This window comes from Haliaeetus albicilla, chromosome 6 (assembly GCF_947461875.1).
Source record: "Haliaeetus albicilla chromosome 6, bHalAlb1.1, whole genome shotgun sequence".
NCBI classification, from domain to species: Eukaryota; Metazoa; Chordata; class Aves; order Accipitriformes; family Accipitridae; genus Haliaeetus; species Haliaeetus albicilla.
This window is the reverse complement of record NC_091488.1, coordinates 14,338,779-14,363,620: the sequence shown is the minus strand read 5'-3', so window position 1 is coordinate 14,363,620 and position 24,842 is coordinate 14,338,779. Positions and strand designations below refer to the sequence as shown.

Sequence of the window (24,842 nt, the reverse complement as noted above, 5' to 3'; positions counted from 1 at the left end):
CAGGAGTTAAAAACTGTACTGTAGTGTGTTTGCACAAAGTGTGAAATGCATCGTTCAGAGCATATCCTCGTATTATGCTCTCCCAATAACCCCTCACACTACAGCTGATTTCATGGGCACCATGTTGCCACGGATGCTGAATTGGGGGATGTGTGGGACTAACACATTTGAATATTCATATACAGTTATGATTGGGGCAGTTTCCCAAATTTTGACAGAAGAAAGAAAAGGGAAGTTGTAATTGGGGATTTTTAATAATGCATAATTCAGTTACAGCTAAACATAATTTAACTGGGTAGTGGAAAAGAATTTCTAGTATAGGTGCTTCATCCCATGACATTGCAGAGGGCTCCGCAAACAGAAGAGCTTATCTGAAAGCAGAAAAAGACATTCGCAGGCATTTTTTTTATATATATATATATATATATAATGAAAACTGATAGGAGCTGTTGCCATTTCCCTCATAGTAAATATAGAGAAAGAGATACCAGTGCAACAGGTTCATGGATTTGGGGAACAATCCAAGTCGTGTGAAATTCTTTAGTCTCTGGCAAAGTGAAAAAAATCACATCTAACTGTTGTCCTTTTAAATGTAAAACAGCTGCTGCCTACTGGCACTGCCTGGATGCCTACATACTTGACCACTTGACGGCAGAATTCCAGCCTCTAGTTTCCTACAGTTGCATACACAACATTATTAATGTCTGTTAATGGCATTTAAACCTCTGTTTACCAATGCTGCTGAGAAAAGGAGAGATTTTGCTTTTGCTAATGTGTTCTCTGTGAATTTGGGGTGGGCAGACTTTTGTTAGTAAACCACTCACCCCATGTGTTGATCTCCTCTTTCCCCCAGCAAAAGGGAATGAAGTTAACCTGGCATCGGTTCGTCCATGGGATGTCCCTGCAGGTGATGCTGAGCTACACGTGTATTGGACTAGCTTACTGATATAAGTAATTCCTGGAAGCTGTATCCCTGGGAATACAGACACAAAAGAACGATATCCAAGGGCTATCACATTAGCCTTTCTAGTGCTGCAGTGACTTCCCCTTCACTGCTGCTGTTTGCATTCAGTTCTGGGAATCCCATCAAATACCAGAGTGGCACCAATGGCAGTGTACAGGTTTTATAGATTGCAAACATCCACACCTCTTCTTCGCTGTGTTCAAGGTACCTGACTTTCCCCAGTTCAAATCAGCACAATCTGTGCTTTCTGCATCTAGGAAACAAGAGCGGAAAGGCACTGAAGCAAACCCAGAATAAGTCATCAAGGGAAAAGAGTGTTGTGGCTAAACAGATTGGAAACTTTGGTGGTCAGGGATTTCAGCTGCGTCCGTGGCTGCTACAGCTCAGTGTGTTATAACCATAGTATGAGTTATTTCAGATGAGTTTCAGCCTCCCTTTTGCCAACAGGAAAGTGGTAATCAATAATGTTGACTTTTTATTCTTCTTACTCTTTTCTTAGCATTATACAACCACTTGTAACCTTATTTATTTAAGCAATAAGGCCTTTAAGGGACTTTGATCAGCCTGGCTAAAGTTTCTTCAAAGATTAACTGACGTTCTTTAAAAGTACATCAGTTTCCTCTTAAGCAGGTATTTGCTTACCACGTAACTGGGTGTCGAGTGCTATGTAGTTATAAAGTTTGCTGGGCTCAGCTGTAGATTTCCTTAAGACATACTGCTGACATCACTGAGTCTCCTCTCAGACTATTTTTTTTTTCTCTCTCTTTCCCCCTCCCTCCCTCTCCTCCCTCCCTCTCTCCAGTTTCTTTATTCAGGTAATTCCAACTCAGACTTATTCCAACTTGTTTTTGACTGACAGTGTGGGAAGGGAGACTCTCCGAGGGTTGTGTTTTGGTTTTTTTTTTTTTTTTTTTAAACCATGCACACATGCTTTATTGAAAAGACATCCAACTTTTTATAAAAAAGGTTGTTTGACTTGTCATGACGATAACATCTAGTAAGGAATCTGAACGTTGCTCTTTTACAGGTAAGAGGTATTTGTCAAAAATGCATACATGCTTAACAGTGCTTTGGAAACTGTGTGGAACTGAAAGCTAATGAGTAGGTTCTTTTCCTATTTTTCTCTTATTTTAGTAATTTAAGAATTTAGAAACTGTCTGCAAAATAAAAGTATTTATAAGATTATGCCTTCCTGCGAACTTTGAGATACAGGCAGTTTAGCGATGATAAAGCAAAAGCTGTCATGGTTTGGTCTTTCCACTGATGCAAGCTACTGAATGTGAGGTTTGTAATGTATGTGGCTGATATTTTTATATGTTGGGGAGGGGGTCAGATACTGTACCTAACTTTGTAAATGTTTGCCTGACAGAGACTTTTTCTCACAGAAATACATAGTGCTTTTTAGGGTCTTAGAAGCATATCTTTCAGTCAGCTTTTGTTCTTTCAATGCAGAAGTCAGTTTTCATTGACATAGTGGGAAAACTTGCCTAGAACTTTATCCAGTCCTTGTTACCTATCTGTATAAGAAAAGATTATGTAAGTTTTCTGTGGTAGGTATAAAGAATGTAAACATGTCTGAGTTGGAGAACATTATGCATTTTCTTCCAACTTTTGCATGTGTCTTCATATTACTTGTTTACAACAGGTTTGGCTTATCCTCAGTAAACACAGTCTGAGCCTGTGGTACAAATTCCCCTCTACTTCAGTGTAGCTCATTTTTGCCTCCCTTTTATTTTCCCATAGGGATCATGCTGTAAAGAGATTTACAGATAAGTTCCTTTTTTCTCCATGACTGTGCTGGTTGTAAAAAGGAACAAAGCTAGCTTTCCTTTGTGAACCAGGAGTATCTACATTACTTTTTAACTAACCTTGTTTCCTCACTTGCCTTTGGCTGTATTGGATTTAGAGGCATTTCTAGGGTCTTTCTGATCACAGTGCCTTCGTACCAATCTGCCAAGCTTATTGTCTGTGTTCTCCTGTGATATTATTACCTGCAATTTCTTTTTTTGAAATTGAGGGGGAATGGGCGCTATTTTTTATCACAGAAATGTCTTCTTTATTTCCTTGGTTGTAAAATGTCACTATGCTCTCTGCACTCTCTAATAATCAGCTTATAGGAGGGGGGAAACAAGCCTGGAATGTAACATACTGCTGGTTGTACAGTGCAAACTGGCATTGCTTTTGTAAAGCAGAGTGTAGACGAGACCAAAAACTTCCCCAAGAATTTAATCCCAGTAAATGAGGCATGGCCTAGAGACAAAAACAGCAGCAGATGACTTGGGCTTCGGTTTTCCAACATACATACAATACTTCAGTTCTGTTACTTTTTATAGAATTTCAAATGAAAACAAATAGTTCTTTTTTATCCTGGCTCCTCATGCAATGAAACAAACAAGCCATCAACCCACAGACCTGATTGGAGCTGAAATTTTTGTTTGTCCAGATTTCATTAAAGCAGTCTGGCTTATTCCCTCCTCCTCTCCTGTTTCTGTCTCCTAAGCCACATAGTTCACAGGGACAGGCTGTATTCTTTGGGAACAGGTAGAGACCAAAGTTGTGAAGTACCATGCGGTACTCTTGTGAGGGGCCAAGAAAAACAGAAACTTAACTGTTTTGCATGCTGAACCTCAGAACATTTTGAAATTTGATTCACTTTGCTTCCAGGAAAAACAAAGCAGATTATGGGATAACTTTTTTTTTTTTTTAATGGAGGGAAAAGTCTTTACCTTATTGGCTATACTGTGTATATGAAAATTAGAAAAAATATTGGTTGGAGTATCAGTTAAAATCAACCTTTCAGCCCAAACAAATTCACTAGATGTTAAATATTTGAAAGCTACCTTCCTGCTGAGCAGTGCTTAACCCCTTGGGGTGATAGAACATTCATGGCTTACTTGAATGAGTTACCACAGGCTTGAGGATCATTTTAACACTCAGTGTGTTTGTATCTTTAATATGGTAAATAGCTTGGCATTAAGCATGTGCATGCTCTTGGAGTGAACAGGGCACAGCTGAAAAAAGTAGCTCACTTGTATTGGCTGTGCATGAATTGAAACGCCTGCTCATTCTATACCTATCTAGCCTGAATGGTGTGAAATACACATGGAGACCAGCCAAAAAGAGTGGATACATTACTAATTGTGCTGGAGGAAGGAAGAAAAATGGCAGGTAAGAACCATAGCACTTTTTCCTCCTCCTAAGCATATGAAATTGTCTTTGTATGACTAGTACACTCTGAGGTTCACACCAAGTTAGAGGTCATGGTCAGGTGGAAAGAGAGCAAGCAACGACATGAATGCTCTAAGTATTATCATCTCTTACTGGACAAAATAAATGCTTGGACATAAAGAGGGTAGGCATGTGTTTTGGGGTAACACATCTGCAGTCATTTTTACCCTCTGGGTAGAAAGTGTTTTGGCAAATTTCTTCTTTGAGCAGAGCCCTTTGCAAACCTTGGGCTGCCTTTGGTGAAAGGTTGAAACTGGGACAGGGGTTGGACCCATCATACACCTCAGGGAAGTACCATGGTGTTGTGCAGATTCCCTAGGTTTGCAGGACACCCTTGGGGATACTGGGAAGTCTTGCAAGCTTTTAGTCACCAAGGCTTAAGAATCCTCTTGGCCTCCTTGCTGAGGAGATTTGGCTCACTTTGCAGGTGTCAGTAGTGAACATTTGATCATTTTGATCTAGGCATTTCATCACTTGCAAAGCCCCTTCTCTCCCTGCACTGTGTCTGCAGAGGTATGAGAGCCAGCTGCCTTTCTGTTGCCTCCCAGGAGGGCTTCTTGTTTAAGAAATGTCTTTCTTCCACTTGGTTCAAAGTAGCCCCTGCAATTTGACCTTCAGGGCATACTGCATTTTAGCTGGCTTTTAAGGTGGAGGGGAGCTCTAAAGCTTGGGAACTGCACCTTGGTACATTTTAAAACCACACTGGACTCCTTTCTGGTTTGTTTTTCTCATGGAGATTGTCAGCTAGATTTGTCTGTGTTTAGAGAGCCTAGGTAAGCCACCTTCTCTTTGTAAATCAAAAGTGATAAAGTAAAATAAGTTTTGACTGGAACAATAGTATGGCCTGATTAGATTAATTTAATCTCCATTGCTTTAACTGAGGTGATTCACTCTTAGTTAGATCATAGCTTGCAGGATACCTCTCTGGTTTTACATTATGAACTTTTTCTTATCTACAGTTAACACTTTTGTGTTGAGGCTGTATGATAAAAATGTTGTTCTGTTGAATAAATTACTGTAATCTATAATGAAGCAATATGTATAACAGTACACCTACTTAGATGACTTAAAAGGTATATTCTTAGCATGAACTGATGAAGAGAAAAGGGAAAAATAGATTATGATCAAAACTTCCCCTTTTCCTCACTAGAATTACACAGCCTGACAAAAACATATAATAGAATAGATGTTCCCAACATTTTGACTAGTAAATAAATTCTTCCTGATTAAATGGTTTTTATTTCAGTCAATATTTTCCAAGGAAAATGTCAACCAAAAAAATGTTTCTGAATTTTTCTGACCTTGTCTGTAAAGGTCCCCATAAGTGCTCCCTTGTTTTCTGCTTAGCGATGATCCCACCCAAAGCTGCCTACCCTTAGCCCTGGAAACTTCCATGCCAGCTGTCCTCTTCTGAACCCCCTCCAGCCTCTCACCCAAGCAAACAGGCTTCAGTTTCCTGCTGCCTTATCCAGAATTAATGTTTCCTGGAAGTTTCCTTCCTCAAACACTACAACACCAAACCTATCAACAGTCCCCTCTCTCCACAATATGCATCCAAACCACAACTCTATGTACTGAAGCAATGGATAAAAGGACTGAGGGAGGACAAACAAAGATGTGCTTTCTGTGACTTTCACAGCCCTTGAGCAAGGCTGGGCTTCAGTCGCACACCAAAGGAGTAACAGCATATAGGAGGAGGTGTTTGAGTGATACAGAGCACCTGAGATTCTGATTCATTTTCTTAGGCAAATGACAAAACATTCTCGCAACAATGTGAAAGCTTAGGATGAAAAAAAGAAAAACTTCTAAGGCAACAATTTATTTTATTACCATATTGAGTTTCATTAACTGGCACACTTGGTGGCCTCTATGGTACATGGGAGTTGGTCTCTTGACTGTTCCCGGATTAATGGTTTTAGATCACAACTCCTCTTTCCCTAAGACTAGGCAGAAGGTCAATTGTTACAAGGGACTCCGTTTATGAGTTATAAATTAACATAGCGAACGTCAGCTCATGGGTGCTGGCCTTCAATATGTCCGTTACCTGTTGTGAAATGTGCTACGTAAAAGGTGCTGAAAGCTCTTGTCAAGGAACAAAAAAGAATCAAAGACTGAAATGGCCTGCAGTGTAAAATGCTTCCACAAGACTAGAGGTGAATGAACACGACTCAGGCAGGTGTGGGAAAACTAACAATGCTATTTTTATCTATGTATAATGGACAAACAAAAGGCTTCAGGTCTGGATCTCATTCACACTGTGGCCCTTTCACACTGCTATGGGAAATGTAGAGGCCAGAAGGGGTTCTTCATCTGGTGGCATCACACGATGAGCTCCAAGCTGAGGTCTGTTTGGTTTCATCTGTGAGAACAGATTTCAACAAGCAAAATTCGTAGAATTATGCCATACTTCAGATAGCTTTGCAGAGGTCTAACCGTCTGTCATACTGCCAGGAATCCTAATAATATATGTTATTTTTCCTCATACCCTTTCTCTTCTTGAGCTAATTATGCCAATACACTTAAGATTACAAGCCTCACTCCCTGTCCTCAGTACAGGTAACAATAGTACCGGTGCTTCAGCCCAAGTCTTGAGGAGTGCCTGGTCCTTGAACTTCATTCCTACTCTCTTCTGTTGTTGCAGTTTAAAAAAAAAACAACCACCGACCCCCAAAACCAAACCAACAAATAAAAAACAACCCCAAAGATGTACTGAACCTTAAATATATATTTTTGAAACAAAAATGTCTAAAATTTAGTGCTCATTTCTTTTCCTGTCAGCTGTCAAATTTCTGTCAAATTTCCTGTCAAAATTACCAAAGCTGTGACTTGTTCATAACCCCGAATAATATTTATTGGTAGTAAATCTTCCTCCGCTTCGTAAGGTCTCAGGTGAGGGGGAACATAAAATCTTATTTTAAGACCATTTCTTAGTGTTTATGTGCAGAAATCCAAGAAAACATTTCAGTGGAGCAACTCCAGTGATATATCCTCCTACTGCATCTCGATGTGGGGTTCTGCCTTTGCAGATATATTTCTGGTTTATAAGATGTAAAAGTGGGATACTATGCCTTTAAATGCTACAATACTTCTTTAGGTTTTATAAATAATGATTACATAATCAAGGAAAAGCTTTTGTTTCTGATTGCTTTATATGATCTTAAGAAACTTGTTAACCACCCAAGCTGTCACATAAAGACTGACAGTACCACGGAAGTCAATAACCCTTGTGTTCTCACTAGAAACTTTGATTTAAGCATGTTGCTAATAATACATACTATATGAGCTCAAACATTAACACTGAAATCTGCAAAAAAGCTGGGAGAAGGACCAGATCCTCATTCCCTAGCCTCAGAAGAAAACACTGGTCAAAGCTTCAGAATTCGCCGAGTTCCTAAAACTCCAGGTGCCATTAACAGAAATAACTTCTAATCTTCAGTTTTGCTCATCTTAAGACAACACATGCCACTGAATGGCCCTGGTTTAATCTTCTTTTTTTCAACTGATTACGAGCTCCATCTTGCTGAATGGCAGGTTAGGCATGGTGAGGTAGATTTGAGCTGCACTGTGAAAAGGGGGAATTTCATATATGTCAAATGGGAAGCTACCATCGAATGGCATAAGAGAAGTCTAAAACATGAAGGGAGCAAAAAAATCACAAGGAGTAGGCATTGATGAGAAAGATGAATGACATGCCAACAAAGAGCAAAAGAAAGCAGAGCTATGGGGGCCAGGGCAGTAGCTGTGGAAAGGTTAGGCTGTGAGCTTTATGGGTATGAAGTAATGAAAGAGTTGTTTGCATTAATGAAGGGAAAAATTATGGTCAAAATAGCAGAAAGGAAGTAAGATTTTTGCCCTAGAAGTTTCAGTCATTTGGCCATGGAACAGATGAGAAAGAGTGTGAACAAGAGGCACATTGGGAAATGGTTAATTAATAAACTGAAATTCTGGACTTGAAGAAAAGGTGGATTTTGGAGATGCTGTGGCCTCAAGCTGCCTACAGACAAGAAGTCTGAACCATACAGCAAGTGGAGCAGAGGAAGTGCTTTCAGAAAGGAAATGTCCTTTGGGGAAAGGCTGGGTTTGACAGCGTGTCACCAGAGCAGTGAGTGAAGGCTTTTTCTGTCATCTGACTAGTGGAGTCTGTCTCTGGAACTTTCAGCAATGGCACTATCTTAACCCCATTTGAAATAGGCTGCTGCAATTGATATATTCATAGTCTGCTTAGCTGCTTTTTGCTACCACTTATCTTTAGCAATTGTCTGCAAAATATGAATTCTGTTCAATAGCAGTAAAATAACACATAAATAGCACTAAAATAACATATAAATGTCTACTAGATCTAGTTACACATTTCCCATCAAGTGTGTTTTTCAATGAAAATGGAGGCTTTATTAAATTAAATATTACAGGAAAAGTACAGAGGGTTAGAGATCAAAAAGTTTGATTATTCCACTGAAAGAATGATCTCTTGTGGGAGATGTAGTTGATTTCCTCATACCCCAGTTATTCTTTATGCCTGGTCTCCTCCGCCAGACTATATTTCCATTGATGTATCAAGCCTTATAACAAGGCGACAGAAAGTAATTGGGGAATGGTGGTATTTTTTGTTCTCATAAATCAGGCTGCTTGGAAAACATCAAAGTGACTTCTGAAATTCACGGCATCTGTAAAACTTACAAAAAACAAGGTAGAAGTTGCTGAATATTGTAGAATTTTAAAAATAAGTTTGTGGTATTCTGAATGTAGTCGGAAACTATTCTCAGCAGAACATGAACAATGTTCTATTCAGTCTAATTACTTCAGTGATCAAAGCTAGACCTTCCCAAGTTCCCAACTGTAAAAGATTGTGGAGCTTTTGAGATGACATGGGTTCATAAAGGAACAGTCATAAAGATAAGGTATGTGTAAATAAACAAGCAAAATAACCTCCTTTGAGAATAAGGAAATGTAGTAACTTTGAAAAACAGCATGAGCTTTTTTCTTGTTTGGGCACATTATCACTGCTTTTTTTTCAGCCTGTTGTACCATAGCACCACAAAGCTTTTATGGATGTTCCCAAGAAACTATAGGACAAAGGAAAATGACCAGTGAATCACACAGTTATGTCCTCATATCCCAGGAATGGGGACAAGCATTGCTTCTGCTGTGTTGTCCTAAGAGGAACAGTAGTTCATTGCACAAGCTTCACTTGTCACTGAACCAGCCAGGAAACTCATATGGTCTTTACAGTTACAGAAGGCTGAGATTTTTCAGCCCCAAATCTTGTGGGCTGAAAATGCAGATTTAGGTCAGATGAAAGATACAATGAATTCATGTGAACAAGATAAAGCAGCTTAGACTGAAAACAATTTTGAAAGTTAAAAATTTTAATTTTGACTTTGTGGAAGCAAGATGTTGTGATCTGTCACCTCAAGCAATGTTTTTTTCCTCAAGTGATTTAAATCAGACACACACACACACACACACACACATCTATACAAATGTCAAAATAAAATGAAAGGTTTAGTTTTGGTTTAAACAAACAACATCTTCAGTCCAGAATTACTTTTTTTTTTATTTTGCCAGAAAAGTTGAAACTTTTTTTTTGCATTTTTTTGTTTGTTTTGATATTTTTGGTTTGGCGAGAAAATCAAAAAACAGTGATGTGCACCAGTACATTCATGCTATTTCCTCCCTTTCAGAAGCCACAGTCTCTGCAGCAGACTGAGGGGTCTGTGTCATGGAAATTGGCAGGGATCAAGTAATTTGGGAAAGCAATGAGGAAAACAAATATTCTTTTCCCTCTGATTCCGTGGGAGTTTATCTGGAAGACATACAATCCTGAGCTGCGTAACCTCCCAGTCAAGAAACTTGGGAAACAGATTTTTCTTAAAAATGTGTATTTTTTTATTCCATTTTTTGCAATAAGGTTCTGTACAATGATAACATTTTGTTGATGGAAAGGATAAGTAATTAACCTAGCATATTTTCATTTCCATCCCCTCAAAACGAAGGGATACAAAACAGCCCACATATTTAAATCCGCAGGCTAATTTCAACTTAACTTGGCAGGTGAACAGAGGCTTCAGAAATTACGTTCCAACAAGCTTCATGAAACTAGGTGGCTCTGTAAGTCAGAGAGACTTTATTAATGCCTTCACTGCAAGGAGGAAGTCAAGGGGGACCAGCCTTAACCAGATATCAGAGAATCCCCATGGAGGCGAGTGCAATGGAAAAGGCTTTGCCTGGTGCTTGCATGTTGTTACAGCCCTGGGGTTCACCCTGGGGATGCAATAGCAGGAGGGAACAGGGCTTTGCTGGCTCCTTCCCTGTGGCCTGGGGGGTCCTGCCACCCCATTAGCTACAAAGGCAGGGGGTGTAGGAGGGAAGGCGTGGGCAGAGGTGGAAAGGTGGTTGTCCTGCAGCCTTCCCTCTGCCACGCTGCTGGGGGTGACAAGAGGAGCCCTTTGCTCTCAGTCCCCCACCTTTCATCGGATGCTTATGGCCTGAAATACCCTATTAAAGGGAGCACAGAATGACACAGCTGAAAACTATCACTTCTATTTAAAACTCCCCAGCGTTTTTCACCATTAAGCTTTGATTTTTTTTTCATCCCTCTCATAAAATATCAATGCATTCAAGAGTGTTACTAAAGTACTTCATATAAACAGAATGGAAACACATACCAGCCAGCAGCTTATGCTACTTTGACTTTATAATTGTTCATTTTTAAATCTCCTTAGCACTCCACAAAGACAGCTTAGAGTCCTAAGCAAGCAGTGGGGCTTGGACCCCATGCACCTCCACCCATGGGCAGAAACAGTGTTCCCATGGGTGACACTGGGACTCTTTCCTGTTTCTGCTCTGAAATAACAGGTATAACTAAATTCCTCTGGAGGCCTTTCCTCCCACTCTTCTACATGCTCTCCCCCTCCTCCTCCCCTCAAAATGTGCAGAAGTGGAAAAAAGGGCATTTTTCCATTCATTGCATGGAGAGTATGAAAGCTTGGCACACAAGTGAGCTATGTACTGGAATTTGGGTGGGTCTAGGAAAAAGCACAGACTTCAGTGGAAAACATATATGGGTGTGTGTGTATGTGTGAGAAAAAGCCTTTTAAACCTTAAATTAACCACATCCATGGATTGGTCAGAAAAAAAAAAAAGAGATCGCTGCCCTGAAATAAAACTCTGGGGCAGTACTGAGAATAAGCAACCCCACACCAACAAGAAAGTGTCACTGATATTTTTTATTTGTCCCTGACCACTTCAAAGAGACAGGTGAAAGGCCCTAGTTTACACACCAGTGCAGCATTTTAATGGTTCGTAGGACCCCCGTGACCATTTCTGTCCCCCCAGGAGCTGTGGCCACCCTCCATGAGACCAGTGAGAAGGCAATGCCTGGCTGGGGCAGCAGCAGGTCCAGGACGGGAGTGGGGCCAGGGATAGAGATGAGGACGGGGACAGGTTGCATGAGCCCCAGGGTGACACCAGTGGCCCCTGGGGACTGCGTTGTGACTGTTTGGGCAGTGCTTTGGCAAAGCTCAAGGGGAGACTTGACTGGGTGAAGACTTTGCTCCGAGACCATAGTCACAGGTTGCGGTTACTGGGCATTGTGGATGTGTCCGAGACTTGCTGTTTGAGAAAATTATTTTGTGTCAAGACCTAGAGACTTTATTAAGGGTAATAATGGCACAAAGGGAAACATATGTAAAAGACGATGCATTCACAACTGACTCTAGATACACCAAAATCTCCCACATTGATACTTGATATTTGCAACTGCTTGTGCTTTACAGAATAGGCAATGCCTCATTTATGAAAACACACATACCATGAAGCAATATTTTGAATAGTAAAAATGAACCTATGATTTCTATGTAAATGCATATATATGTTCACCTGTGAAATATCATGTCCCGATTTTATTGGACACTATTGAATTTTCTTTCCAGCATTTAAAAGTTTTAATATTTTGTTTTTGTTAAGTAGCTACCAAATGTTTGTTTGAGATCAAGTAGAACTTGTTCTCTGTTTATCGGACCTGGACAATCAAGGGAAATGGGTGCTTGGTGCAATTTGAAATCTTTGTAGTGCAGAGAAAACAGAGGAGGAATGAACATTTTTGAAGCTGTTGTGTCCCTCAAAGAGAATACTGGCCACACTTACTCTGTAATTCACAATAAACTAATTCATTATCCAAAACTAAGTAAGTAATCTATATGTATCTCTGCTGTGTCAGTAGCACCATCTGTGCTTTACCTAAGAGAGAAAGACATCCAATTTAAAAATCATTAGGTTTGGGTGAGGGAAGTGGATACTTTGTCTCACAGGCTGCATTTTGCTAGCATGAAAGAGTCACTTTTTGAAAACATTTTCCACAGTATGAACTTGTTCACACAGGTAAGGCAATTCTTCATAACCAAATAACTTCCTGAGAAAATCAGCTTGTAACAAGTTTTAAGATGAAACCATGCCAAACCCATCCTTCTTTCTTGGAAATGTGCTTTGTAGTATTGCAAAAATCACACAGCCAACTTCACTGGTATGTCCTAGACATGCATAGAAGCCATGAATATGGCTTAATTAGCAGGTTACTCTGCATTTATTGTTACTCTGCCTAGATGAAGCAGTGCAAAGCAGCTACACCATACAGGTAGGAGAGACCTGGCAACTGTTACAGAGGAAAAGCTTTACTGCTGTAAGAGGGTCCATCTTCCTGCTGGGTCAAAATGTGCCGTTTCCCCAGTTAGATTTGATTCCTTCTACATTAGGCACTAGATAAACAAAAGGTTACCAATATACAGATCTTTAAATAAAATGCTTTTTTCCCTTGCTAGTTTCCTTGCCTTTTGCAGCCCTACCATTATTTTCAATACTATTGAGGTTTTTACATATTTAAAAGGCGCAGACATTTTTTGGTGGAAAATTCTTTTCAGAGACTGGTATTTCATTTTTGAGACTTACTGACTGCATAGAGATGGAAAATTATAAACATGTTTATTTCGGCAGTGTTTGTGAGTGTGTACATGCAGTGGGATATTTGTGGGGTGCTAAGGTCATTCCTCCACCAACGTAATGTCTCGTGGTATGGGCTAAAGGAGTGCTGTGATTTACAGGAAATGCAGCTTTCATATGGAGAGATCACATTAAACAATCTGCCACAGCAGAAGCCTGACACCCTGCAGGGAGCCTCACCTCTCAGCCACACCTACAGTGAGCTATGAGAGCCCCGGTGCGCAATGACTAATTAAAAAACAAACCCCAACTTGACTGGGATACAGTGCATGCATCATGCGATGAATTGGCATGGCAAATGGTAATTAAAAAGAGAGCTGCTGAGCCACTGGATGTATTCGTGCTTGTACAGTTAACATACAGGTAGGATGCGATGGCCCTGCTCATCAGAGCGAAGACAAGGCTGGTGCTGGGACCTGGTGTCCAATGTTGGGTTTGAGGCTCAGGGTATCTGTAGTCCAAGAAGGGGAAGAGGGGCACAAACCACTCTAAATGATTTGAAATACCCCACTGCTGCCTGATAAGTATCTTTCATGTACCAGCCATGGTAGCTGAGAAACAGGGAGAAGAAGAGGCCCTGGGGAAGGCAGACTGCAGACGTTTTAGCCAGCTTTCATGAACTATCAGCAAAGTGCTAAATTTTCTCCCTGCCTCTTGCATAACCATGACTAGGCACATTACTATTCATTTTCAGCCACCTGCTGACAATTTAAATTAAAAATCTAGAGTAAGTGTCTGGTTTTGGTTTTGTTTGCTTGTTTGTTTTTAAATGAAACCAGATTTTTATTAGACCAAGAAATGAATTTGGAGAGAAAAGCAAACAAACAAGAAAAGAAACCACACAAGCTTTCTGTCCCACTAACCCTTCAGGTCTGAAACAAAAGCAGCAAATTTCAAACTAACTGCAGATTGGCAAATCACTTGCTCTGAGTTTAACTTTATTAGTATTAGTATTAGCATTAGTATTAGTATTCAGTGGTAGAGTACACGACTACCAGCTTGTGAAGTGATGGGTGAGTACTGGAGAGGTTAAACCCAAGGTGCTGTCCTTTACCTGCTGTGAAAGAAAGGAAAACAAGGGTACAGCCAAGCTACAGGGAGCAAGGAACCACAGTAACAGCAAACTTAGGCAGCAGCTCAGTCTGGTACATTTGTGCTCTGCGCTGACCTGGGAGGGGACTCCCTTCCCTAGGAACTAAGCAGTAGATGGGTTCAAACTCATTATTTTCTATATCATTATAAAAGCTGCCACCACTAGAAGGAAATATAGTCATCCCTTGGTTGTGTACAGAAACATGAAACTGTCTTGGCACATGAGCTCGTGCGGTCAGATTATAGCCAGGTGATTTATACCAGGCAGTATATAAATAAGCATAAAGAGAGGTAAAATATGCCTCTGGGCAAACAACTCAACCACCTTGAGCCCCAGCCCTGAAATCAGAGGGCCGCTCTGGGTGCCTTTGCCTGCTGGTGCTCCCCTGGGAGCCGTGCTCCAGCGAGGTGGCCTGTCCTCACACTGGCATGGGGAAGGCAGTGGGGGCTGTGTGAAAGCACACTCTCACAGCAGCTGGAGCAGCTGGCTGGCAGAAGGCCCGTTCCCCAAAAGGCAGTTAAGTACTTAAGTAGGACTTAGGTAGGCCTTAGTTGACTCAGTGAAAAACTATTTTGCAGAAAATCCCTGCCCAGCTTCTGTTTTGTGCTGGAAGTGCTCGACATGTACAGGTGTCTCCATTTCTGACCCTCATTTTGCTGGGCACCCAGCAGCTCTGCATTTGGGCATGCCACAAAACACCCTGTAAGGCACCAAATGGATTAGTTTATCTTGCGTCTAAGCAAGAAGAGCCAGAAATGAGGCATTCCTTGGCTTTTCTTCAATCTTCTCCCAACATACCCCTTCTCTACTTCTCCATCTCCTCCCTGCATAGCAAGTCTCCCAGAACTGTGTGTCTGCTGCCACTTGTGTTCCCAAATCTGACCATCGAAGGAGGTGGAGGTGAGACTCCTCCCTGTGTCTGAGGCAATTTGTTCCCACATTTCCACCCTTGCAGGGAAGTTCACTAATAAGGAACTGGGTAGATAGGGAGGGGAGACTCTGCACTTCCTAATGAAGCTGCATCACTGTATGGATGAGGATTTATAAGGCCAGAAAGCAAGAAGACATTGACATTACTCTATGGCCAAGCTGTTAGGGTGCTCAGCTGGCCATGGGGAGTGTGAGCTTCCGTCTCTGCGCCAAGAATTGCTTATGCATTTACACTCTGCCTTCCTGAAGGAAAAGACACCAAAACTGTCTTAACATGGACACAGAAACATCCCAAAACATATTTTCTTGGCTTTGATTTTGGAAATGGCTATTTTGTTTTGACTGACACATTAAGTAAACAATGAATAAAAAAGTGTGTTCACTTGTGACCAGTCTTGAGGAAAACCTCAGCCCAAAGGATTGAAGCCTTGCAAAATTTGAAACCATTGAAAACAGAGTCATATGATGGAGGGGTCAGGAATAGGTGCTGTAAACCTACGGTAAGATACTTGCAGAACATAAAACAGAGTGCAGTCTTGTGAGAAACAGCTCTGCTGCTACGGCTACATGCTCCTCTGGTGGTGGTGTAAGCACAACAACTAGTTTGTATCTTTTGATTCGCAGAGAGTGGGAAAGAAGAAAGGAATGGGCTTCTAATGAGGGAAAACAGGATAAGGATAGATACCCTCATGGAAAAAAGAAACACCTCAGGGAGAAAGAAGGACAGGATGTAGCTCCTGAAAGCCCCCAAAGGCATCCTAGAAGGGAAGAGTGAAGAAATAGTGGCAGTGACTGCGAAACAGGACAGCAGTAGGTGTTAAGCTCTCTAAAAGTCTAGTGCTGGCCTTACTATTGACTGCTAAGATCGACTGGGATAGGACATCACTCCCACCCTCCCTTAGCTCAGTTCCTTCTCTGTGGTGTTGCTGAGATGTTTGCCTGTGCTGGAGGCCTACTGTAAGGGGTCACTAAGGTTCCTACAGAAGGTCAAAGATGTAAATGAAAGTGGAGGTACAGGGTATGAGCTTGATAAGCATAATGCAACAATAATGTCCCTTTCAGCCTTGCAGAGCAGTTCTGGCACCCAGCTCCTCAGAAACAGAAAGGACAGGCTCTCGAGAGTCTGTTTAGACTTGCCCGGGTAGAAAGAGACAGCTAAGGTTTGCACAGCAAGAATGAGGAAAGGGTTAGTGGGTGGGAAAAGCATCACAGCAGAGGCAGGTTTTAAATGCTTAACTGTGCTAATGAAGTGTTTGAAATAGAATAGAGTTTGAAGCAACAATACCCCAGCAAGGGAGACATTCAAAGGTATTGAATGTTGTACTGCTGAAGAAAAGCTATTCGTAAAAATAAAAGAGGAGAACAGGTTTCTGGGGAACCTTTCTCTCTTTTCCAGCAGCATTGTATAAACCATATTACCGAACACAAAAAGGACAGTTTCAGAAACTGATCAGTTTACTTACTTCTTTCTGAAAGAAGACTTTGGCATATTTGAAGGTTCCCAGACTGAAGGCTCTGCACGACCCAGTGCTCTGTTCACCCACAAACCCCAGGGCAGAGGCTGGCGGGCAGGTTTTTCGAAGGACAGACAGCTCACTTGCAGAGTGTTAGCTGTTCAGATGCTAGCAGTATGTGCTTTTTCTCCACTTGAAGGCCTGATCCAGAGACCTGTGAAATCACTGGGAGCTTCTCCATTAACCTCAATAAGCTTTGAGTCATCTTTTGCCTTCTCTCTGCCTGCTTGGTTGTTTTTCTATTTGCTTGCATCAGTGTAGTTTCCAAGGCTCATCTACGTAAATCAACAGTTACTGCAAAACCTTACATCCTGCCCTTGGAAAGAACAAGATTCCTGAACAGAACTCCCTTAGAAACAATGCACCATGACACTTCTCCAGCTTTAATTCATCTTCCATGGCCAGATGTCAGGCAGGCAGCCTAGGACAGACAAAGATGGATTTGGGTTTTCACTTTCTTAACACTGGTCTGGAAACGGTTGTTGCCCTGGCCTTGCCGTGAGTGATGAAAAACACGCCGCTAGCTCCCGCACTGCGCTGCTCACCCCCAGCTCCGACGCCGCCAGTTCTGCAGCCCCCGGACGCTATCCTGCCTGCGGGCTCGGCCGTGCCTCTGCTTCCACCCGCTCATGCGTGCCCGAGCCCGGGGAGAGTCACCATTCTCTGGGCTGCCCTGCGCTGATGGGTGGCTCTACGGAGGGATGGGAAGCTGAAGGCACAGCTTTGGGAACAGATTTTGACTTGAGGGCGTATTTACAGTTCTCTTGGCTCAGTCCTTTTGTGAAATAAAATAAAAAGGTGTTCATTTAGTTCTTAAAGGCAGCATCTTTCACAAAATGACTGACTGCCAGCCTGCCTATCACCACTCTCAACGCTGATCAGTCCTAGCACTGAAGGACTCTTTTATGAAGTCCAGGGTAGCAGCGTCCAGCTGTATGACTGCGTACTGCAGCGTGTGGCCGAGATGAAGCATCTTTTTGCAACCACTGCTTCCCTCCCTCTACCTTTGCTCTCTGCTTTTCTATTCCATAACTCGGCTACAGAGGAGGTTTTTGCTGGTTGATAATTGTGCGGCATAACCTGGTGCATTGCCCAAAGGGACGAGGGTGTTCATGCTAGGCAGAGCACTGAGAATTCAGGAGGGACTTTTACAACCTACTGAACCACATCAGTCCTAGGAAAGATCTAAAGATTATGTAGTTCTTTTCAATGTTTTCTTTCACAGCCCTGCATTTTTTTAATGCCAAGCCTGCTAATGGTTTATGCTGGTTGAAAAAACAGTTCAAGTTTTGCCCCTGTATCAGAGTAGTAGTGAAGTGTGCATGAGGGTTTGCTCAAGTGGCAAAGGATATCTGATTTGAAAAAAAGCAAACAGCTGAAGCCATTTGAACAAGTCATGCTCCTGTACGCTTTTAATCAGTTGTGTCTGCCAAAAGAGATCTTGCACAAGCAAATCTGGCTTCATGCAACAGGAACATTTTTGCATGTATGCAAGCTGGCTTCGACTTCTTGATAATGTGGTCTCTGGAAGCAGTGTTAATGTGCTTGTTATATCCCTGGCTGCTGGAATTACCTTAACATCAAGGTATTCATGGTTGGTGGTTTGGTATGTAGCTCTATGTTTTATTGACTTTGTCTGCACTAAACTTCCTTACCAGCATGTGCTCTGATGGGCAGTCTCCTTTGGCTGTTCCAAAGGGCTGGTGAGGAAAGGAGGTAATTCATAGGACATTAGAGTGCTAGACAAGTCTGAGACAATTTCATTTTCTTCCCTTTTGAAGTATCTGTTTCCTTAACTGTACTTCAGTTCACTTCTATTTGCAGCTACAGTTTGAGTAGAGGGTTTTTTACAGTAATAAAAAATACTTTATCAGTGTAAAATCAGTTAGCTAATGGACAGTAGATGTTCTTTTAATTTAAAAATGTATACTATTATTACTCAGGCTTGTTTGCTTATATTAATGTACTGTGGTAGATGTGCTTTCTGATTTAGCAGGAAAGGAGTAGGAACCAAACAAACCAAAATCTTTTGGCTGAGGTGCTGGGGATGGTTGTCAAGGCGTAGAGCATCTGAGGTGCCTATATAAGGTATAAGGAAATAGTAATGCAGATGTTATAACATGGGGTTTATACATACGGACACCAACAAATCATTTACTGATTTACTGTGGGATATTGTACTGGTCACTTCACTCAGGAAACAGTGGGGAAGTGGAGGGCAGGGGAAAACTCTCCTCTGAAGCCCAGTTTTGTTCCGCTGTTGGTTTCATCAGAGTTTCTTCTCCCAGATGACTGCTGCTGGCTGCTGCCAGCAATAAGGGAGGGGAGCAGAGGCAGTGCTGCTCCAAGGCGGCATGACAGATCCTCTCTTCCCGTATCGGTGTGGCAGAGAAGAAAGGAAGTATTTCTGCAGGGAAAGGAAACCAAGATGAATTTCCCTGGAGAGGAAAAGAGCACTAGAGGAATTCAGGATCACACAGGAAAAAGTGATGTAAGAGAAAAAAATAGGAAGCAAATCAACACAAAAAATACCCTACCACCAAAAAAAGCACCAGAAATTGGCTGGGATCCATTTCAGGAAATCACTGTAAAGCTGAGTAACTTTGTCACATACAGAAATACAAATCAAGGGAGGACACAAAAGGTGACAGGGGAGCTCTGATACAGCCCCTTTCATCTATGGCGGACTCCAAAACTAACAGCTCTGCCATGCTGACCTCACATGCGGAGATGAACTTTACACATGCGAACAGTAGAGAGGCACAGTGAGAAGCGGCTTTGGTTGTGAGATGAAACAGTCTGGAGCGTGCCAGACATTGCCCAGGGCTGCAGCAAAACTTTATGTCTCAGATTAAGCCTCAAATGGCAAATTTTGTGGCTGTCCCTCCGCTGGCGTAGCCCAGGGAAGACATTGTGCCTTGCAACTATCTTCCTACCTCCCATCTTGTGGGGGGATCTCTTCTGCTACGGCATGTCAGTGTGTCTGTGATGTTAGGTGTCCTCCACCAGGTCTCAAAATGCAGCAGGTAGCAGTGTGAGGATATTCTCTGTTTCTCCCGGACAGGGAACAATGTATTTCAGGGCAGAGCAGAGGCAGGGGCAAGAACTCTTACCAGGCCCTTGTGCCGGTTGAAACTGTGGACCCGGCTGGTGCTGCAGACGAATGGTGCAGTGTACACGTACCAAGTCTGGCACGTGAAGGAAGTACCAGAGCCACAGTGCATGTGGGGCAGAGCTGCTCCGCACAGCATGCCCAGTGCATCCCAAACATGCAATATTTACCGCACATATGCCGACCACTTGTGCAGAAGCCGGTGTTTCTTGGGCATGGTAAAGCCACGGCGAGTGTGCTGTGCTGACTGTCCACGCGTCCCTCGCCTTGGGCCACCCCTGACCCTGAGCAGGTAAGTCTGCTCTTTGCCTGCCCCACCAGCAAAAGACTCCTGCCCCACCAGCAAAAGCCCACCAGCCAGCGTACCAAGGAGGGAAGGTGGAGCCTTGTCCGTCTCTATCCTGGTGGCCTCCAGAGGAGGAGGAGCCGGCAGCCCTGGGGAGCTGCTCCCAGGAGCAGGCGTCCAGGTAGGCTGAGCAGGGGCATGGGATGGGGCTGGATTGGAAACGCCAGCTATCTCCTGGCCTAGCAATCCGTGGCAGGGAAATTTGTTCTGACAACGTAATGTTTGTGCCTGAAAGTAGTAGCTAAAGGGAAGTGTGCTTCAGAAGAAGCGTACTTATTTCGGGACAGATTTTTGCATACATTTTATATCTATAGCTTATGCAGGGTGAGGTTCGGTGTGGCGAATGGAGCCTCTTGACTAAGTGGTATGCATTTTTCTAAAAGCTTTCCCATGAGAGGTTGCCTGTATTTAACACGCACTGACAGTAGCGCTTGATTTTGAGTTTGCCTAAAGAGCAGTTGCATGTATGCTCCTTCCCACCCCCCCATTTCCTCCCGTTGTTCTTTTTCAGATCACTTGAAGGTTTTTTCCTGTTTATTATCCGGACATGCTGCGCACTGTGGGTTGATTTGACTGTCACATAAGGAATCTCCTACTGGGATCATTGATGCACTCCTTTCTTTTATATATATATATACACATATATATATATATATGGCAATGGCTCCTTGGCTATGGAAGAGAAATGTTGGTGATTAAACCAAAATTGGAATGAGCTACAGGTGTTAATGGGAGTTAAGTTTAATTACCCTTTCCCAGAGAGCCTGCAACAGTGTGATGGGTATAGTCATAAAATAAAATTCTCCTTAATTGACATAACAGGAAAGGTACTTCAGTGAGCAATTATGCTGATGTCCTGGACTGGCACATGTGTGTACCACAAATATATCTTGTACTTCCTGCAAAATTCTTTTAAGTAGCTATAAGGAAGACGTTCTTCTTCTTTTTTTTTTTTTTCAGTGGTTCACGAAAACGAATCACTTACTTAAGGCTCTTTTTGAGGAAAACAATGGAACAAAACAATGCTTTTTGTACGACCTGCCAAAGCACAAAGGATGCATGGGATGTTTTCTTTCTTTGTTGTTTTTGTCAGCAGGAAGTTTTGTTGTTGGAAACGACTATAACATGCACTGTCCTCGCTCTACGTAATCACTGTCTAGTCCTGCAAGCCGGGTCTTGTTACTTGCCTCATCAAACTGGCACAGGCACTGTTCTGCTTCACTCTGTGGGCTTTGTTCAGTCCTGAGTGTCTGCACACTTATTCTCCATCCGGACTGATGCACAGTAAACAAACTTCAAGAGTCGGGTGGTCCAATGATTGCTGGGTTCGCGCAGGTCAGGGCCCATGGCTAGAATGCTGACTTTGTGAATTGCCTCCTTTTTTTTTCCTTAGACGGCTTAAAATCGGAGTGCTGTACAGTGCAAACATCTTCGAAGTGTTTTCAGGTGTAAATATTCCTTTCCAAATCTCGACTTTGATGTGTTCAGGTCTGCTTTGTTTCCCTCTAGGTTAGTTGTAAGTTTGTAACAAAGAGCCAGATCCGACTGAGTAAATCACTTGTGGAAGTTAATTGTTCACAGTGAAAGCTGGTCTGGCTCATTTTGTCTCCGTCGCAGGAAGAGACAGAGGTGGTGTGCTGGATCTGCGTTCTAAACCAAGCATTGACGCGACTTTAATTTTGATCAGATGTCTCTCTTCAGGGCATTAAAGAAAACCTGCTCAGTAATCAAAAAGAGCCTCTTCTCTAGAGAAACGTAAGAAAAAAAATTTAATGCATTTTACAGAAATAAAGTGCTAATATAAAATTTCAGCTTTGTCAAATTTCTTTTGCAGGCTATCATAAAAGAAACTTACTTTTCCATATCTGGCAGTCACCAGAATCAAAGAATGATTTTTTTTTTTTCCAAATTATTTGTAATGTCAGATATTGTATGATGGTAACTTTGATTTCCAATTGTTTTTATTCACTGCTGCTGTGTTCAGATTATGTTTGTGCCTTCTTTCCATCAAATGCTTTTCAGAATCAGTTATGTGCTTTGATTTCATTAAGTAACAATCTTCTTTTATTCTCTCCTTAGGACTGAAGCAGTGAGGATGGAAACCACAAAGATTAATATGTCCCGCGTCCCACTGGTTAACGGAGGCATTGACACTGCCATGCTTAAGGCACACAAACCCCGTGTGATGTCCAAAAGTGGTCACAGCAATGTGCGGATAGACAAAGTCGATGGCATTTACCTACTCTACCTTCAAGATTTGTGGACTACAGTTATAGACATGAAGTGGAGGTACAAACTCACCTTATTTGCTGCTACTTTTGTTATGACCTGGTTCCTCTTTGGAGTTATCTACTATGCCATTGCATTCCTTCATGGTGATTTAGAAATAAACAAGTTCACCCCAAAGCGTGAGCCATGTGTCAAGAACGTAGACTCTCTGACTGGGGCATTCCTCTTCTCCCTGGAGTCACAGACAACCATTGGCTATGGATTTCGTTTCATTACAGAGGAGTGTCCTCATGCCATTTTCTTACTTGTGGCCCAACTGGTCATCACCACCTTGATTGAAATCTTCATCACAGGTACCTTTCTGGCCAAAATTGCAAGACCTAAAAAAAGGGCAGAGACTATTAAATTCAGCCACTGTGCCGTCATTACTAAACACAATGGAGAACTTTGCCTAGTGATCAGAGTAGCAAATATGAGGAAGAGCCTTCTGATACAGTGTCAGCTGTCTGGGAAGCTTCTTCAAACATATGAAACCAAAGAAGGGGAGCGGATCCTGCTGAATCAAGCCAGTGTCAAGTTCAATGTTGACTCCTCTTCAGAAAGTCCATTTCTCATTTTGCCTTTAACCTTCTACCATATTTTGGATGAGAGCAGCCCTTTAAGAGATCTCACACCTCAAAATCTCAAGGAGAAGGACTTTGAGCTTGTGGTGCTCCTGAACGCCACGGTGGAGTCCACCAGTGCTGTCTGCCAAAGCAGGACTTCCTACATCCCCGAGGAGATCCACTGGGGCTACGAGTTCGTGCCTGTGGTTTCTCTCTCTCCAAATGGAAAGTACGTTGCGGATTTCAGTCAGTTTGAGAAGATTAGGAGAAGCACAGATTCCACTTTTTATAGTATGGACTCTGAAAAACAAAAACTAGAGGAGAAATACAGGCAGGAGGATCAAAGAGAAAGGGAACTGAGAACGATGTTGTTGCAGCAGAGCAATGTTTGACTGAATGGACAAACTATTCTGACTAATTCTTTTCGCAAACTGAAAAAACATAATCTCTGTGCTGTATGTCTGCTATGAAACTGGCAGTGAAGTCCTTTTCAGCAAATAGATTTGGTGTATAGTAAACCTATCCCTTTGTTTGGCTGAGTTGTTAATCAAGTATTTTGTAATTAGGCAGGATTTCTTTGTTCATGATCGTGACTTAGCAAAGTTGGATTTGTATTAAGTCTCTGCCTTATACCACCACTAAAAGCAGACACACCACTTTCCGTTTGGAAAGTGAAACTGGATGCACTGTGCTGATTCCTTCAAATATTTATTTGACATGGTTTTACTGTGAACACGGATTCACAGAGACAGCACACCGTACTGCTATAAGAAAATATGCTCCTTTAAAATATGTATATTTAAAATGTATATTCTCATACCAGGTATTGCCTTAGTGGGGATTCCTGGCACTGAAAGTAAATTGATTGGATACACAAATGGTTGGATGTGGGAAGAGCCTCTAGGGAGGTTATAAACTCCTTCTTAAATCTTGAAGGAGGGTGACAGAGTAGTCGTGCTGGGTGGTGAGGAAGGGAGCTCGCTCTCTGTCTCTGCTACTCAGAGCTCGTTTTGTGATTGTTTTGTGATCACTCACTTTTTTAACCTTGTTAATGCCCGATTTATGTATAATAGCAAAAAGGGGAGATGAGGGCAAGATACACAGAATCATTACAGTAATCAACTAAGGTTAAAGCTGGCTTTGAGACACCTGTTTTTTATCCAATGTAAGTAGTTTGCAATAGCAGCATAACAATACATTTCTACAGATTGCTTGCTTTGCTATGGACCGTATTTAATTTTGGTTAAAAGAAAGCTGTATAATGTCTGTAGACAACATTTACTTTCTTTGGCAACCATAAAGGACAAGCATTCCTTTCATCCATTTCATTTTTGGTCTATTAAAACCATTCCATTAATAAAGGAATTTAATTTGAGCAGCTCCTGATCTCTTTGTGGCACGGGGAGAGGGTGTGGTACCTCGGAGAAAAAGCCGAGTGCTTGGCGTAGGCAGTTGCATCCCGCACAGAACCCAGGGACTCAGCAGATCACTACGGCGGTCAGGTTATGGGTAGCAAACCAGGTAGCAGTGGTGTCCACGTAGCATGCCTAGTATGCATAACTCAGCTTTTTTAACGGGACTTAGAAATTATTTCTGACTGATATCACTTTGGCAGCTTTCTGAGTTCTAGAGATTTTGCTCCTCTAAAGCTTTGGCAAGGAAAAGCTGTATTAAGTACGAGTTTTGGGCCTGTGGGCCAGGTCTTGGCCTGAGAGCCACCAAGGCCTGCAGTGATGAAAGGACTTTTGGCATCATTACAATTACTGTTACTGTGCTTAGCTTCCCGGCACCGTGTGGCCTAGTGGAATGTGGTCCTGCAGTCTGCCG

The 24,842-nt window shown here is 42.2% G+C and overlaps 1 protein-coding gene across 5 annotated transcripts; it reads left to right on the top strand.

Annotated features, from left to right (window-relative positions):
• The first annotated feature begins 512 nt into the window (after nucleotides 1-512).
• On the top strand, nucleotides 513-24,390 carry KCNJ15 (potassium inwardly rectifying channel subfamily J member 15). Of its 5 annotated transcripts, XM_069785112.1 has the most exons (3): nucleotides 513-1,991; nucleotides 4,046-4,132; nucleotides 22,261-24,390. In XM_069785112.1, the coding sequence occupies exon 3, from the start codon at nucleotides 22,277-22,279 to the stop codon at nucleotides 23,405-23,407; it is 1,131 nt and encodes a 376-aa protein (XP_069641213.1). In that variant the 5' UTR covers nucleotides 513-1,991; nucleotides 4,046-4,132; nucleotides 22,261-22,276; the 3' UTR covers nucleotides 23,408-24,390. The 5 variants fall into 5 exon arrangements, with proteins under 5 accessions (XP_069641213.1, XP_069641214.1, XP_069641216.1 ...); XM_069785113.1 differs by lacking the exon at nucleotides 4,046-4,132; XM_069785115.1 differs by lacking the exons at nucleotides 513-1,991; nucleotides 4,046-4,132 and adding an exon at nucleotides 19,232-20,302.
• The last annotated feature ends 452 nt before the right edge of the window (nucleotides 24,391-24,842 follow it).